The following is a 16,091-nucleotide window of genomic DNA, read 5'->3' as shown; positions in this document are numbered from 1 at the left end:
TTTGTTCGCATTAATATCAAAATCCAATAACTTATGAATATTTTATAATAAAAAAAACTCCAAAAATAGTTAAATGACTTATTCAAATGTCTAAATTTACACCGTCCATATATGTACAAAAATTAAAATTTTAAATATATTATTTTTTAAATAATATGAAATAAAAAGTATATCGCATATAGGGTAGAAATGAAATGTGATAGTGGCAGACTGGCATCCTCGCACACGTTCGCTAGTTGAATGAAACAGAAAGGAGAGAGAAAATGGGACCCACAAGAGTCATGCAAAGGTGTGTGATCACGTGAAGTGGAAGGCAGTAGCAAGGAGACACATTCACACATTCACCACCGTTCACCACCAACATCATCGCCTCATGCATCACTCTCAGCACGTGCGCCGAACTACCTCACACGTGTCTCCCCTCTCCTCAATACGCCACCGTTTTGTTGCTGTTATTTTAATTTTGTTAAAATGAAAGAGACAATTAAACAAAGAGCATATGTAATGTAATGTTCCTTATTTTTGGGATTTTGCTTATAGTTTGTATTCCGAAATTGCCCTTGATATATCTGTTTTTTATTGTCGTGTTGTTAGAGGAAATTGGCGAATTATTATGTGTACCGATCAAGCATCATCCATCGACATCAACGAGTCTCGTGGTCTACCAACACGAGTTTTGGCTATTCGGGTCAAATAAGCGTGCTTTCTAATAATGCTAACTTTTTGCTTTTGTCCTAATATAATTCATGTCAAGTCTTCAACTACTAAAACAAACAAACACGGCCAAATGCTAATTGGTAGTTTTGTGCCTAATTAACCATTTTTTAAAAATATATGTCTAATTAAATCCTTCATTTTGACCACTCACCCACTGCAAACCAATATTCACATTTATATAGATATTAGTATTTTTAAAGATAAATTGTTAATTTTAAATGGACCTATTTGAAAATTATAAAAGACTAATTTGTTAATTTTTGAAACTTTTCGGGGTTGATTTGTAAATTATAACAAATGTGAAGATCAAATTTGCAAAATTTAAAAGATTAACAGTAATTAATTTAATTTTCATAATATATAGAATGATAGGGAAATTTTAAAATTTTTACTTTTATGTGTTATTTGAAATTCTTTAATTTTAACTTGATTAAAATATTTTATAAATTTGTATCATTTTAATAATTCTTTATTTTTTATTAAAATAATAAAAGTTAGTCAAATCATTTTAAATTTTTTCAAAAAATTATTTTCTCTAATTAAAATATTTTATCCAAATAGATTCCAAAATAAATAGAACAATGACACAACACAATCCATAATAATATGTAGACTTAATTCTTTGTTCATCCTCCCTATGAACCAAATTTTTTACCCATTTAAAATATTCATTCACCATATTCCTTATTGACCTTGAAGTTGATGTGCTAGCTGTAGAAAACTATGAAATACTATTGAATGGATTTAACCAAATCATCAAAATTAGACATGGAATCATCTATGGAACTAAATAGACAATAAGCACATCTTGAGCCGCCTTCAATCACACAAAGACATTGGTCACTTCAACATTTTGATAAACATATCCAACAAATACGGACTTGGATCCTCTCCTTTAATTTATTCTCTCTAACTATCTTTTTCACACTTATCTCTATATCTCTCTCTAATATTTTTTTCTCTCTTCTTCTTTTTATCATTTTTTTTAATACCATTAATTTAATTACACTTGCTTTCGGTGAAGGTGAGAAAAGGAGGGAAGAAGAGGATCCATGGTTAACAAATACACCTATTTTTGTTTTCTTTTCAATGGAGCAAGGAAGATGACAACCTTAGAAATACAACAACAAACTTTTCCTTCGTCTAATCCCTATTATTTACATTAACTATCGCCTCGGCTTTGGTCTGGACAACTAACTCGATTAACTTCTTCCTAGCCACACTATTACATTTTTTTTTTACAAAATTTTCGTTTCAGATATTGAGAAACTCAGGTCAAATGACATAAAACGTGTCATTTATTATTATTTTTTAAAAAATTTTAATTTATTTCTTCGGTTATCAACAACAACAACGTAAATAGTTGTATAGGGTTCCGGCTTCAATTCTCAACTCCTACAATTTTGTGTTTTATTTTAAACCAAAAAGACGCATATATTTTTTTATATATTTTACGTTGAATATTATCTCTCGGTTTTTAATAATAATGAGATAAAAACTCTCTAAATTTTTTATTTCCTTTAGAACAATAAATGTGCCTTTATTTTTTTATAGATTTTACGTCGGATATATTCCCTTAGATTTTAAGAAAATCGAGATAAAAACTCTCTAAATTTTTATTTTCTTCAGAGTTAATGTTAAGTCTAGCTCATTCACTTTTTGAATCATAGCGAACGAAAGAACATCATTCTTCTCCAGCCAACGAAAGAACACCATTCTTCTTCAAGAAGGAAGAAAAAATCGAAAGAACCAACACTCTTCTTTTAGTCTCTCATCACATTTCTGGTATGTACAAGTTTTTTATTATTGTTGTTGTTTGTTGTTGTTCTTGTTGTTGTTGTCCTTGGCGTGGTTGTTGCTGATGTTATTATTTTGAGACATAAAGGTTTTACTATGTTGTTTATTGAGAAACTTTATTTTTGTTGGTTGTGTATTATTTTTATTTTATTTTCAAAAGCTTTATGTGATTATGAATTGTAGTTGCATGAAAGTCGATAGATTAAGTAAAGAGTATGAGAATGGAGTGATACAATTTCTTGATTTCGCGGAAAAAAACCTTCCTAATAAAATAATGAGATTTTTTTGGCGTCCTTGTAAAAATTACCGAAATACGAAAAAACATCTAAAGAAAGATATTTTCAATCATTTAGGTTGTGATGAAATTATTCAAAATTACACGAAATAGGTACGACATGGTGAAGTGACAAAAAAGAGACCTCTGACACATACAGTTGAAGATGATGAATTCATGAATTATACTCTAGAAGTTAATGTGGTAGAAACTTTACAAAGAAACGCGGAAGAGTCATTGTATCCCGGATGTAAAAGTTTTACAAGATTGCCACTGACGAAATGGTCCCTTTTGGTAATTTGAGTACTAACCATACGTCATGGTCGGCTCTTCTCATAATTTACAACTTATCTCCATAGTTGTGCATGAAATGCAAGTATATGATGCTATCAATGATGATTTCGAGTCCAAGACAACCAGGAAACGACATAGATGTTTATTTAACGCCATTGATTAAAGATTTAAGACTTTTGTAGGAGGATGATATTGATGTTGATGATGCGTATACAGGTGATAACTTTAAGCTACGCGCCATGTTGTTTTGCATAATCAATAACTTTCTTGCATACGGTAATTTGTCTGGATACAACATTAAGGGACATAAAGCATGTCCTATATGTGAATGTAATACATGTCACCACCAATTACAAAAAGGAAAAAGATATTTTAGCTTGGGCATCAAAAATTTCTAAGACCTAATCATCCATATCGTAGATTGCATGAGGCTTTTAATGGAGAGTATGAGTTTGATATCACTCCAAAGCCCTTAATCGGGAAGGAAGTTTATAAAAGACTATAACATATTAATATTGTCTTTGGAAAGAAAAAAACCCATATGGACAAAAATATTTGAAAAAGAGGTCATTATTCTTTGATCTTCCATACTAGTCTAATCTTGATGTAAGACATTGTCTCGATGTGATGCATGTGGAGAAAAATATATTTGATAGTTTGATTGGAACACTTCTCAACATTAATGGTAAGACAAAAGATACTAAGAAATCCCGTGAAGATATGGTTGTGATGGGTATACGACAAGAGTTAGCCCAAAAAAAGGAAATAAAACCTATTTACCCACAACATGTCACACTGTCTAAAAAATAAAGAAAAATGTGATTGATTACAGCGTATCAAAGTTCCCCAAGGGTACTCATGAGGATGCGGTTATCTTGTGTCAATTAGAGATGTTTTCCCTCCATCATTCTTTGACATTATGGTTCTCTTAGTTGTTCATCTAGTAAGGGAGATTAGAATTTATGGTCTAGTTTATTTACAGTAGGTGTATCGGGTAGAGCGATACATGAAGATATTTAAAGGGTATATAAATAATCGTCACCATCCGGAAGTTTCAATCGTTGAACGGTACATCACAAAATAAGCTATTGAGTTTTGTACAAACTATTTCTTAGAATCAAACTCTATATAAGTTTCTAAGTCTCGTTATGATGGATGCTATGATGGTAGAGATATTCAAGGCTTAAATGTTAAGATAGGTGACTGAGAAGTAGTTCTTTAATCACATTTATATATGTTGAATAACCTTAGTGAAGTTCAACAATACTTGACCGCTCACAAAAGTCTTACAAAAGAAAGCTTTCCCCTGGTGAATGAAAGATGATTGTTGACAGAGCATAACAAAACTTTCATAACTTAGTTTAGTGAAAGTATTTCTAACGAGAGTAGTGCATTAGATACAATTAAATGGTTGTTATGAATGCCTAAGTTTAATGCAATTACTTGTACTACATACAACATTACTAAATTTTCATTCTGTACAAAATCAAAGGATGATCGTAGCACCATGCAAAATAGTGGGATTATGGTTGAAGCTGATCACACGGTAATTTATAATTATTCATTTTATTCTTTTTCATTCCTCGTAATAAAGATTTAAAGTTGTCATTGATTATCCTAGTTGATTTCAAATGTTGTTCAAATTATAAATGTTTAATGACCAGTGACAAATTCTGTTAGACAACCTACAAATTTTTTCATTTGGTTATTGTTTTTCTTTGTTAATAATTTGTTTTAGTTTTTTTGTAAAATTATAATGTGTGTGCCATTTTAGATTTGCATTTGGTGTAAACAATGAATATTTGTGATACAATGTTTGTGTTTGAGAACTTGGCAAAATGTACAATGTTTATGTTTCAGGATTCTATAAAATATGGTTCTACATTCTGTGATATGGTTCTGTAATACTGGTGCATACGACAGTACTAAAAAAATCTTATCCTCTTGTTTTTTTACTTAAAACCAAGGTTAAAACATTGAGCTATTACCTCAGTTTTACACAACATCGAGAGTTAATATTGGGTGTGCTATCCAATTTTGAAAATAATAAAAATGCAAATGTTGGGGATCGAACCCATGTGCACATAACTTTATCCCTTAGTGTCATACCCCAAAATTTGCCATCCCATATTCCACCTACAATGATTCAAAATTAAAGATCCAGTCCCAAAGATTACTCATTCAAAAGTCCAGGTGATCCACAGTCAACTGGTTTGACTTAAAAGTCAACCATAATCAGAGCATAGTCAAAGCCTCCCAATTTTGGTCAACATCAAGTATGTGAAATACAACCATCATTTGAGCAAAGATTGATCATGATTCCATTAATAGAAACTCAGAGATGAACAAATACACAAAGGTTCAAATTAGGGTTTCTTAGGAGAAAGTCAACCCAACTTTGACTGGGCATAACTTTCACATGGAACATCAAAAATTCCCCACTCAAAGCCTATTTTGAAGGAAATTGGATTCTCTACAACTTTGTCTCTCACAAGCTAGGGCTAGAAATGATTCATTTGAGAGATACAGTGCAAAAGATTACAGGTCCTTTTCAGGCATCCTTCAAAAGCAGTTTTTTCCCAAGGAGGATATGATCAAGATAAAAGCTCCAAGTGGAAAATATATTCCAAAGTGGCTTGTAGAGGACTTCTTGAGGTTTCCAAAAAGTATTAGAACTCCTTCATAGCTCAAAAATTGAGTGAGATATGATTGATCAAAGTTGGGTGATTTTTGGAGGTAAGATGTGGAAAAAAAAGAAGGTTCAAATGGAGAAACTTTGCAAATGGGCCTATGGTATTATGATTAAATCTTGATCCACAAATCACTAGCATGCCCAAAACATAAAGCCACGAAATTTAATATATTATTTGATTTAATATAATTTTTTATTTCATTTTAATGATTTAATTAAGGAAAAATCAAATATTATGTTAAAAGATTCACAATTTACCAATTTCAATCATATTTATGATAAATTGGCAATATAATTTCGTGGTACACTAATTGAGAAAAGATTAATGCAATATTTGGCAAAAAAAGAAAGTTTCAATTCAAGAAGCAAATCAATTTTGACAAGAATGGCAAGAATGGATTGAAGGAGTTTTGGACCTTTCTTTTAGACCTAATCCATTCACTATAAGTAGTTGAAGTGGTGCACACGAATAGGGGACGAAATTCTGGAGAAAAAAGCACTTGCAAGAACAAAAAAAAAATCTTCAAGAACTCAGATTCGGTTTCAAGGAATTTGAAGCTTTCAAAGAGATTCAAGCATTGCAAAAGCTTCATCGAGAGATTCTGAACGTGTCTGGATCCTTGCTCTGCTTCAACAACCCCAGAACACTCTCCATTTAACCAAGGTATGCCGTTCCGAAACATTGATCGATTAGAGTAATCCATGCACTTTCATTAGAAATTGATTGCGTATTTTGGTTAATGATGATGCTCTGAACATATCTGGATTGTTTAATCTTTGTTTGAACGTGTAAATCGTGTTTGGCCATTGGAGGTCGAGTTAGGTTTTTAGGGTATAATTTAGGGTTTTTAATTAGGAGTAAAATTAGGGTAAATAAATTACATAGTCATGTCCGCATGATTCAGACGAGAAGATTGGAAGGGTCGCGCCATATTTATTCAAACATATATGCTATTCGCTATTTTTGGTGGTTCGGTTTTGCTACGGAAAAATTGCAGCTAAATCGTAGCAAACCTTTGCAGGTTTTTGGGTCTTCTTGGGGAAGACGATGAGGTGTCTCCTCATCAGTGGGCTATTTGAATTTAGCGCGCGTTTTGCATATGCGTGTGTCTTGATTTTGCATATATTTTATTTAGGGCGTACGCTTAATGCATGTGCATGTGTGGTCTGTTGGTTGTGTGGCACGCTTGTTAAGCCTAGGGGAGTGGGTTCGATCCCCCACGCCCACATTATTTTTTCAGATAATTTCAATTCCTGATCCCATGTGCCTCCAGCCTCAGATCTCACCATGTACCTTCCAGATCTGACCATCCAACCCATCCCTTAGCCAGATCCAACGCCCAGGATTTGATCCTTATACCATAAACCCTCAATCTAACCACACCTAATTATAACCTTAATAAAACTTAAATAGTTTTATTTATTTGTTTTAATTAAAATACTTTTAATATATTTATTTATATAATAATATTTATTTTTATAAATAAATTATTATATGATATTTATATTAAAATGTTTAATTTGTTATTCGTGCCGATTAAATCGACTGATCGCTATGGTTAACAATAATTTTAATTAAAATATTATTTAAATAAATTACAAATCAAATTATATTCGATTAAATGGTTGCAATCATCTTATTGATTGTGATGATTAATCCTCCCTTGTTCTAAATTTAATTTGTTATTATTTGTAATCGAATCAATCGGTTATGAGGGGTAACAATACAAAACAAAATTCACAAAAATAATAAAACACAATAATTCATTATTAGTGATAATCGAATCAATCGATTTGAATTGGTAATGGTACAAAACCCCTAATCTTTTGACTATGGTGATCAAACCTATTGATCATTGCGGTTAATTGTGCCAAATCAGGGTTGTACGCCCAGAACATCTAAAACAACTTCAAAACATTTTTCAAACATTTTTCAAACATTTTTCAAACTTCAAACTCCAAATACAGATTTTTATCTACGACAGGCTATTCAAAGCCTTCAAACCTTCAAAACAAATTTCAAACCTTAAGGGCGTACAACCCGTCCCCCGAACTACGTTGACTCTGATTCTCCCTAAGGAGATACGTAGGCACTTGGCAACAAGGCGAGTCCCCTTCCCTAAAATCTCAATTTTCCCCTTATTCATTTCCTTACCTATAAACTTCAATAATTTTAGCCACAAACCTTTACCTTAGATTCAAAGCCAATAGGAAAGGGTTGAGGGTGCCTAACACCTTCCCTCGACCTGAATATAGTATCTTACCCCGATCTCTTAACTGCGTAGGGTTTCCTATTCGCCCTTCAGAATAGGTGGCGACTCTAAAGCTATAATTTTTAGGCAGGTTGCTACACTTAGATTTTTAATAACCCAGGGGTAAAGTGATATATTTTCATGACGCTATTCGTCACCTCGCTTCTGTAGCCGAGATTAAATACATTTCGCGTTTGAGGTTAAATGTATTTTTTGTAGTAGTGTCATCTTCAGCTACATTCTATCTACAGATGAAGACAATATTGGTTAAGATATATCCATACTCAAAAGGCGATGAAAAAAGAATAAAGAATACTTATAGAGATGCTTCTTCATATTTATAGGTTCTGACTTAAACTTTAATACATAACTAGAATTCATGTATTGTGTAAATTCTATTTACTCATCAAATTAATGAGTAACGAGAGGTATCAACTCTTCATAACTTTGTAGCGATATAATTTTAGAAGGCATTAAGGAATGGTAGTCCATAAAAAAGTAAGACAAGGAAAGCACATTAGTGATATGTGATCGCCCTGACAATCAAGGGGCCGCCTAAAATGGACTAAGAGGTCGCCCAAAATACGCAATACAGGTTGCTTAAAGTTGGGCCTAAATGCCATATTTGATTGCTTATAAAACTTTACTATGAAGTGATCAAGTGATATCGATCAAAGGAGGATTAATTCTCTCAGTACTCCCATGTTCATGGTCATGGGGTGGTAGAAACCACCTCTTCAATTTCTAGCCCAAGCCCAATAGGTCATTTATAAATACCCCAATTCATAATTGAGGAAAATTATTTACTTATTCCATAAAAACACGTTTAAAAAGTCTCTTAAAATCCTAAGCAAGTAGAATCTCGCCTTGCTCTACTTTTTGGTAAGTATAAACTTTAATCCATACTAAACTCGTATTCTAGTAGAAAGGAAAATTTGAATTACCATACTTTTCATGGAAAATGTGAGGTTCTATAGGAATACGTATCACTTTATATAAGTATTTTTAAGGAACTAAGTTACTGATTAAATCTAAGAGAAAATAACTTCTAAATAGATACCCACTTAGGAAACACATAACAACCTTACCCTAATGTTGAGGGTATAGAAGCATAATAAAATAAAAGTTGTACAAAGAAATTTTCAAAACACGCATACCAAATCAAATCATTTAATGTACACACAACTATTAAGGTGTAGTTATGAGAGATTGACGCCTAACCAGCGCATCAACTCATGTTCAAACTCAGGAAAAAGGAAGACCAGACTCAATCCTATTGAAAAAAGTTTGATGGACATAGAAAAATATCAATTTTGACAATAAGTCCCTTTCGATAACAAACCTGGTCATTTTCCTTACTGGGTACAATATAGAGGTAGAAGAAATGATAATCAATTTAAATATTGGAAGAGAAGCAGTGAGTTCCCTAACAATAGCCTCGTCTACAATCAAATAAAAATCATCTTTGATGCTCTCATATACCCAACTGTATCTAAATAATCTTTTTATCACAAATATTTTTATTAGGCTTTAACAAAAGCACATAAGGCCTTAGCACAAAACCATATTTGTATATAAAAGAGGATGGGGTAACCTATATCCAATCATCTACAAATAGTGCTTCAATAAAAATGTCAGAAGCCATAATAGTTCTCTTAAAGATATATCTTAACCAAGCCATTATTTACCATTTTCAAGATACAAATAGGAAGAAAAAGGAAGATACCAGACATGTCGTGAAAAACTGGGCGAGATATGAATAAGATATGAAGATGAGGCACAATCGGGAAAGACTCAAAGGATTAAAACTCAACGTGATTGCTAAAATGATTTAAAAAAATTAAAATGAACAAGTATATAAAAGAGTGATGGCAATGTTGCATCAACATATGTAAACTTTTCATAGTCACCCATTACACAAAATTATTTAATCAAATGGTCTTTATTCATGCAAAAAGTATCGATGTATTACACCATCCAAACGAATCGACCATCAACATATCGTAATATAGATCACGAGAACATGAAAAAAACAATGTGCCAAATTAACAAGACTGTTAGACTTCCACCTTACACATAAGTTGTAAGTCTAAATGCGGCATAATTACCACATCGATATGAGACCTCATTTCAAAAAAATTCCATCTTAGTAAAATTTCAATTTTTTTCCAAACTTCAAAACCTTTTAGATCAACTTCCTATCAAAATAACTAAGGATCTGTGGAGATTGTGTGATGGTATGAACCTAAAAGATCAAACCTAAACAAATTATGGATTTTCTACAAAGAAAGTAAACATCTCAAAGAACAAAACGTGTACAATAACGAGGTCCAAATCATAGAAGATTTGAGGTTCTCACCTCAACATAAAAGGATGGCACATCATGCTAGCTTATCCCATGAGGTCATCCCATAAAACTAATATGCCTACAAATCAGGTACTTAGAAGCATCAAAGTTTTCCCATCGTTCTAAGCTACATAAAACATATTCAAACCAACTAAGTGTATACGTTTATTTTTAAGACTCCAATAAACGTACATGAACTCTTCCACTCTATAAATAAATGGTTCACCTCCTAAGGACGACCCATCAATCAACTATCCCACTTATTATTTATGTATATTTTGCCTTACTTTGATAACAAAATATATTTTAAACTTCATCCTTCCCCACTTAGATAAGAAGTGTACGAGAATAAGGGAATCATATCAAAATGCCACATAAACAAACCATAATCAATGACATTAATGTTACATCACCTACTCAGGTGATCCACCTCGTGTGACATAATCAAAGATTTTGAATTTTTCAGTTTAGCAAGAATATCAATACATGCATTAATCTTCTCGAAGATTATGATAAAGAGTGATATTTTAAAGTTGTTGTAGTAAAACACATTATACCTATTTTAGTCTTCGAATGATTCATATTTTTTCTTTAAATGGGCCATAACTAGTGGACGTTGAGTCTGATCCACTTGGATTAGTTGGTTGTAAGTTTTCAAAAATTATTATTATTATTATTATTATTCACATTCTCCCAAATGATGAGTAACTAACCAATAAAAATTGACACATTGATGAAAAGTGGACTCGTACACCGAGAAATCGTGGGCTCGCACACCCTAATAAATCCTTCGAGGTCAACTCTCATAAGCGCTAGTTGATTCTAGAAGCTCGCCTTAATTCTAGTGAGCTCCCAGAATTCAACTCACCTAAGTTATTTTTCATAAAAAATATATGCAGAGAGTAAATCATGCTTAAGAATGCAAATTTATCCTAGATAATTTTACTTAAAAATATTAATGTTACTAAAACATTCTTCAAGGTAATAATAAATTGATTAATTTAAAACAAAATTTAAATTAAATGGTATTTTGAAGAGAATAATATCAATTAGGCTAAAAAAATCATATTATTCTTTTAAAAATCATTCTGGATAGAGTACATCAATAGAATAAAAACATTTCCAACATAGTAAAAAAACACAAACTTAAATTATAAGCAAGTCAAATTCAAATTTAATTCAACTCTATTGAACTAGTAAATACTAAATACTAGTACTAAACACCAATCATAAACCTACCACTTGTGTTTATTTCCTTTAATTTTCTTTTCCAAATCTAAGCAAATATTACGCTTTAATTAACCCCCTAACCTTTAGGACATTTCTTTCTTTATTTATCCGTAATACCCACTGCCATATTTCGGGCAGTGCACCTCAGTCAACCTTAACACGTAGTCCACTCATGCACGTACAAATCCCACTCCACATTCATTTTTCCGTTTTCTCTCTCTTTATTTCCAGTGGCATCACCGTAAATAATCCAATAAACCATGTCTCATTTTATCACCTCAATGTATTTAGTCCACTTTTTCTTTCACACCTTTCTCTTTCTTTCTTCACACCATTCATTCGTTCATGTTTTCTCTACTCAATTTTCCGACAAGTTTTCCGGTCAACATCCTCCGCTAACTTTACTCCGGCGAATAACCGTTTCACTAGCTTAGATCTGATTAGATTAGATCATAACCAAAATCGATCAAACAAAAATTTTCAGTTCAGAATTTCTGATAAAAATTTTCAACTCCTTCAAACGCGGTAGTTTTTAGTCAATCTTCATCGCTTCTTGAATCAAGATTTATTTTACTACGATTCAAACCTTCAAAGAGCTGTGAAATTATTTGTGTTACCGGAGTTTCTTTTTTTAACTTCGTCGGCGGCGAGTTTTTTTTCCGACGAGGAAATGACGTCGGGGACGAGACAACCAACATGGAAGGAGAGAGAGAATAACAAAAGGAGAGAGAGAAGAAGAAGAGCTATAGCTGCGAAGATCTTCTCTGGTTTGAGAATGTTCGGTAACTACAAGCTTCCTAAACATTGTGATAACAATGAAGTTCTCAAAGCTCTCTGTAATGAAGCCGGTTGGATCGTTGAACCGGATGGCACAACGTATCGTAAGGTAAGAAGAATCAACAAACATTTGAAAACAAGCAATTTAACTATAACTCTAGTTAGTATTTTTAATTTTTGATTAGCAGTATAATCTTGAATTTTTTCTTCTAATTTTAGCATCAAATTTTTTCTTCTAATATTAGCAGTACCGACACCTCTGGAAATTGCATCGACTCCTCTAATTACATTTAATTTATTTATTTATTTTAAATTATTATCAGTGTGGTTGTAGTTTTTGTGGTTCATTGATGATTGAGGTTTGGAATTCACAGTTTGCTGTGTGTGTGGGGTTTTGGTTTCTGAAAATTGCACATGGCACATGCTACTGACGCTAGCAAAATGATGTAAAAGGGGAAGAGAGTAAAATGCTACTAAGATGGTGCGGTGTTTAATGCTAGTACTTTTGATAATGTGTGATTTTGTTAATTTGATATTTATGGTGTATGGTAACATGTTTAAGAGAATTGGGTTAGATTCTTTCTTTTTTTGACTCGCCGGTGACCGTTAGATCTGGTCGGGGCTGTGTCTGTGGCACTGTGCCTTTCGCTTTAAAGCGTGAAGCACTAAAGATTCTTTCTATAGTGCGTTTTGAATTTGTTGATCCGTGAGAATTATTTAGGTGTAGCATAGATCTCGAGGGGAGGAAGAAAATGGCCATTTTGGTTTTTTTCACTTTTTTTATTATATCTCAGTTTGGACTTTTGGGGGCAATGGATTATAGAAAGCAAACAATTTTTTAACATGGGTACTTTGAATTTGAGAAATTGTTGAGGGTAGTTTTGTCAGGTTAGGAGTGTGATTGGTATATTTAGTTTGTTGCTGTGCTTGTTGCAATTTGGCAGAAGCTTTTGCAGAAATTGCATGGTACTCTGATTTGGAGAGCTACTTTTTTCCTTAGTTCCCGTGATTTTTCTTCTATTTTTAGGGGGTTGCGGTTGTATTTATTTAGATTTAGATCTTTATCTCTATTTTATGCAGTTTCACCTTTATTATTGATGACGCTCTCAAACTGAAAGAATGGCTGTATTCACTATTCAGTATTCACTCACCAGTTTTGTTTGTCCTCAATAGGATTTTCCTTGGTTGGACTTGTTTTCTTTTACTTTTCCCTTTTTTTGTTTTTACTTTTTTTTTTTTTGGTAAAATGAGTAAAAAATGTGGTTGAGTGCGTGTGTTTAAACTTTAAAAGGGGTACATTTTTCTATCTTTGCTAAAAATGACATGTTTTAGCTAAGTGAACAAAAATTAGCCAAGTTGCCAATCAATCCAGTTATATGTAATACAAGCAAACAGCTAACTTAATAGGCCAGAAGTTTTATGTACTGTTTTTGTTGATTTAATGATGCTGCAAACAGAATTGACATCTAGTTAATTTATGTTTTTAGGACAAGCTATATAATCAAGTTAATATCCTAAATTCTTAGAACAGAACTCTTCAATGTTAAACTTTAGGTTGCTATAATGTTCTTCAATAATGGAATGATTATAATTAAAATGAATAAAGTAAAAATGACAAAAACTTGATGTATTTATTGAACCAGACAGAGCCATAAAAAACTGTAAGAGTAAAATTTTCCTTACTCTGACACCTGTAGGGGTAGAATTGTAGGAGTATTTGTACACTTTGAGGGATATAACTGTTTCTAGGAACTGATTCCCTTGTAACTCTTATATTTGTCAATATTTGTTTGATAAAATTTCTTCTTTGTAATGTAGCTAACCATTGACAAAAAAGATGTTGGTCACTAACAAGCTTAAAGCATTAAAATTGAATTCATTATTTTTTTTAAAGAAGGATGAATTCATTGTTAGCCCGACTTTTATATAAAAATCTACTTACATTCTGGCCTATGGTAAAAGGGAAATAATTGTCGCAACAATATCCAATAATAGCAAGGTCCTTTTCAAATTAGTAGGAATGTAGGATGATATATTAATTGAATGAAAGTTATACTTTTTGAGCATGTTAGATTCTTTGTTGAACGGAAAACTGTCATACTGTTTGTTGCATATGGATCCATCTAATTGCTAAAATGATGTATCTTGATTTACAAAAGCAAGTTATTTGAATGTCAAAATTTTGTGCATTCTATCTCTTATCGCTTGATATTAATAAAAGTTTAATTTAAAGGGATGCAAGCCTATGGAGCGCATGGATGTAGTAGGTGGTTCTGCAATGGGAAGTCCATGTTCATCTTACCATCCAAGTCCCTGTGCTTCCTACAACCCAAGCCCTGGATCTTCTTCCTTCCCTAGTCCCCGCTCATCCTCCCACGCTGTAAATCCTAATGGTGACGCCAATTCTCTAATTCCATGGCTCAAAAACCTCTCATCTGGATCATCATCAGCATCCTCTTCCAAGCTTCCGCAGCTATATGTTCATACCGGTTCCATCAGTGCTCCTGTCACTCCTCCGCTTAGCTCTCCGACTGCCCGATCATCTCAGACGAAAGCTGACATCTGGGAGGATCAGTCCACTCGTCCTGGCTGGGGCGGGCAGCAGTACTCCTTCCTGCCTTCCTCCACCCCTCCAAGCCCAGGTCGCCAAGTTCTCGACCCAGATTGGTTTGCTGGGATTAGGATGCCCCAAGGTGGACCAACTTCTCCAACATTTAGCCTAGTGGCTTCTAATCCATTTGGCTTCAGGGAAGAGGTTTTCTGTGGCAGTGACTCCCGCATGTGGACACCTGGACAAAGTGGGACATGTTCTCCAGCTATAGCTGCAGGCTCTGATCATAATGCTGACATACCAATGGCCGAAGCTATTTCAGACGAATTTGCCTTCGGAAACAGTGCAGCTGGTATGGTAAAGCCTTGGGAAGGAGAGAGGATCCATGAAGATTCCGGTTCAGATGATTTAGAGCTCACTCTTGGCAGCTCAAAGACCAGGTAGGTAGCGAAAACATTTGAATAAAAATTTTGGATTATTATATTTTTGTTCTTTCAGAATAAAAATGTAACCTGAGTTGTTTCATTGCAGGTAAAGTGCTGCATAAATGAGCTATCCAGAAAGAAAGTGCTGCATAGATGAATAGTCAGTGGTCCCCTCAATATGAAATTTGACTCTGTTTGTTCTATTCTGTAGAAAGGTTAGAAGAGGGAATTAAGGTGATGAAAGTGAGCATTTGCTCTTCCATTTTATTTTATTCATTTATTTTCCCTAAGGTCTTTATTTGTTCTTAAGTTATATATACAACTTTAGTTAGGTGTGGGGTGGTTTTGCAACCCTTTCATTTGATCAATCTTGTTAAACCCTTAAATTTAAATACTACTGGAAAGATCAATATATATGTATGGATTGGGTTGGTTTGTAGTTTTTACATTGAAAAAAGATTAGGCCAATATTCAATTTTAACTGCATGACCAAAGAAGTTTACTCATTTTTTATCACTTGTTTTTCTGATTTTATTTCACCTGATATGGGTGACAAAAATTTAACATTTTCCTTAGATTTCTGAAATAATAAGAATTAAAGTTGGTTTCTAGTTTTTAATGATTGCTGGTGGTCCAGAACCACTGCGCCAGTACTTGCTATCTTCTCACTGATAATTTTTCTGAAACTGGAATGGATCTGTCCTCTGCTGATGTGGCTGTTTTTCGAATATCTTT

General features: G+C 33.1%; 1 protein-coding gene across 2 annotated transcripts; it reads left to right on the top strand.

Annotated features, from left to right (window-relative positions):
- Window positions 1–11,914: 11,914 nt before the first annotated feature.
- On the top strand, window positions 11,915–15,795 carry LOC131653400 (BES1/BZR1 homolog protein 4-like). 2 transcript variants are annotated; one of them, XM_058923531.1, is made up of 3 exons: window positions 11,916–12,489; window positions 14,614–15,371; window positions 15,463–15,795. In XM_058923531.1, exons 1-3 carry the CDS (start codon window positions 12,274–12,276, stop codon window positions 15,464–15,466), a joined length of 978 nt encoding a protein of 325 aa, XP_058779514.1. In that variant the 5' UTR covers window positions 11,916–12,273; the 3' UTR covers window positions 15,467–15,795. The 2 variants fall into 2 exon arrangements, with proteins under 2 accessions (XP_058779515.1, XP_058779514.1); XM_058923532.1 differs by lacking the exon at window positions 15,463–15,795 and having other exon boundaries at window positions 11,915–12,489; window positions 14,614–15,375.
- Window positions 15,796–16,091: the final 296 nt, after the last annotated feature.

This window comes from Vicia villosa, linkage group LG2 (genome assembly GCF_029867415.1).
Source record: "Vicia villosa cultivar HV-30 ecotype Madison, WI linkage group LG2, Vvil1.0, whole genome shotgun sequence".
Lineage (NCBI taxonomy): Eukaryota > Viridiplantae > Streptophyta > Magnoliopsida > Fabales > Fabaceae > Vicia > Vicia villosa.
Note: the sequence above shows the minus strand (reverse complement) of the source record. Positions and strands in the feature narration are given on the sequence as shown.

Excerpts from the sequence above, each read along its gene's own strand:
- LOC131653400 (XM_058923531.1), top strand. The coding sequence starts at position 12,274 with ATGACGTCGGGGACGAGACAACCAACATGGAAGGAGAGAGAGAATAAC. Across the intron at positions 12,490-14,613 it reads ATGGCACAACGTATCGTAAG|GGATGCAAGCCTATGGAGCG; the intron begins GTAAGAAGAATC and ends TTTAATTTAAAG.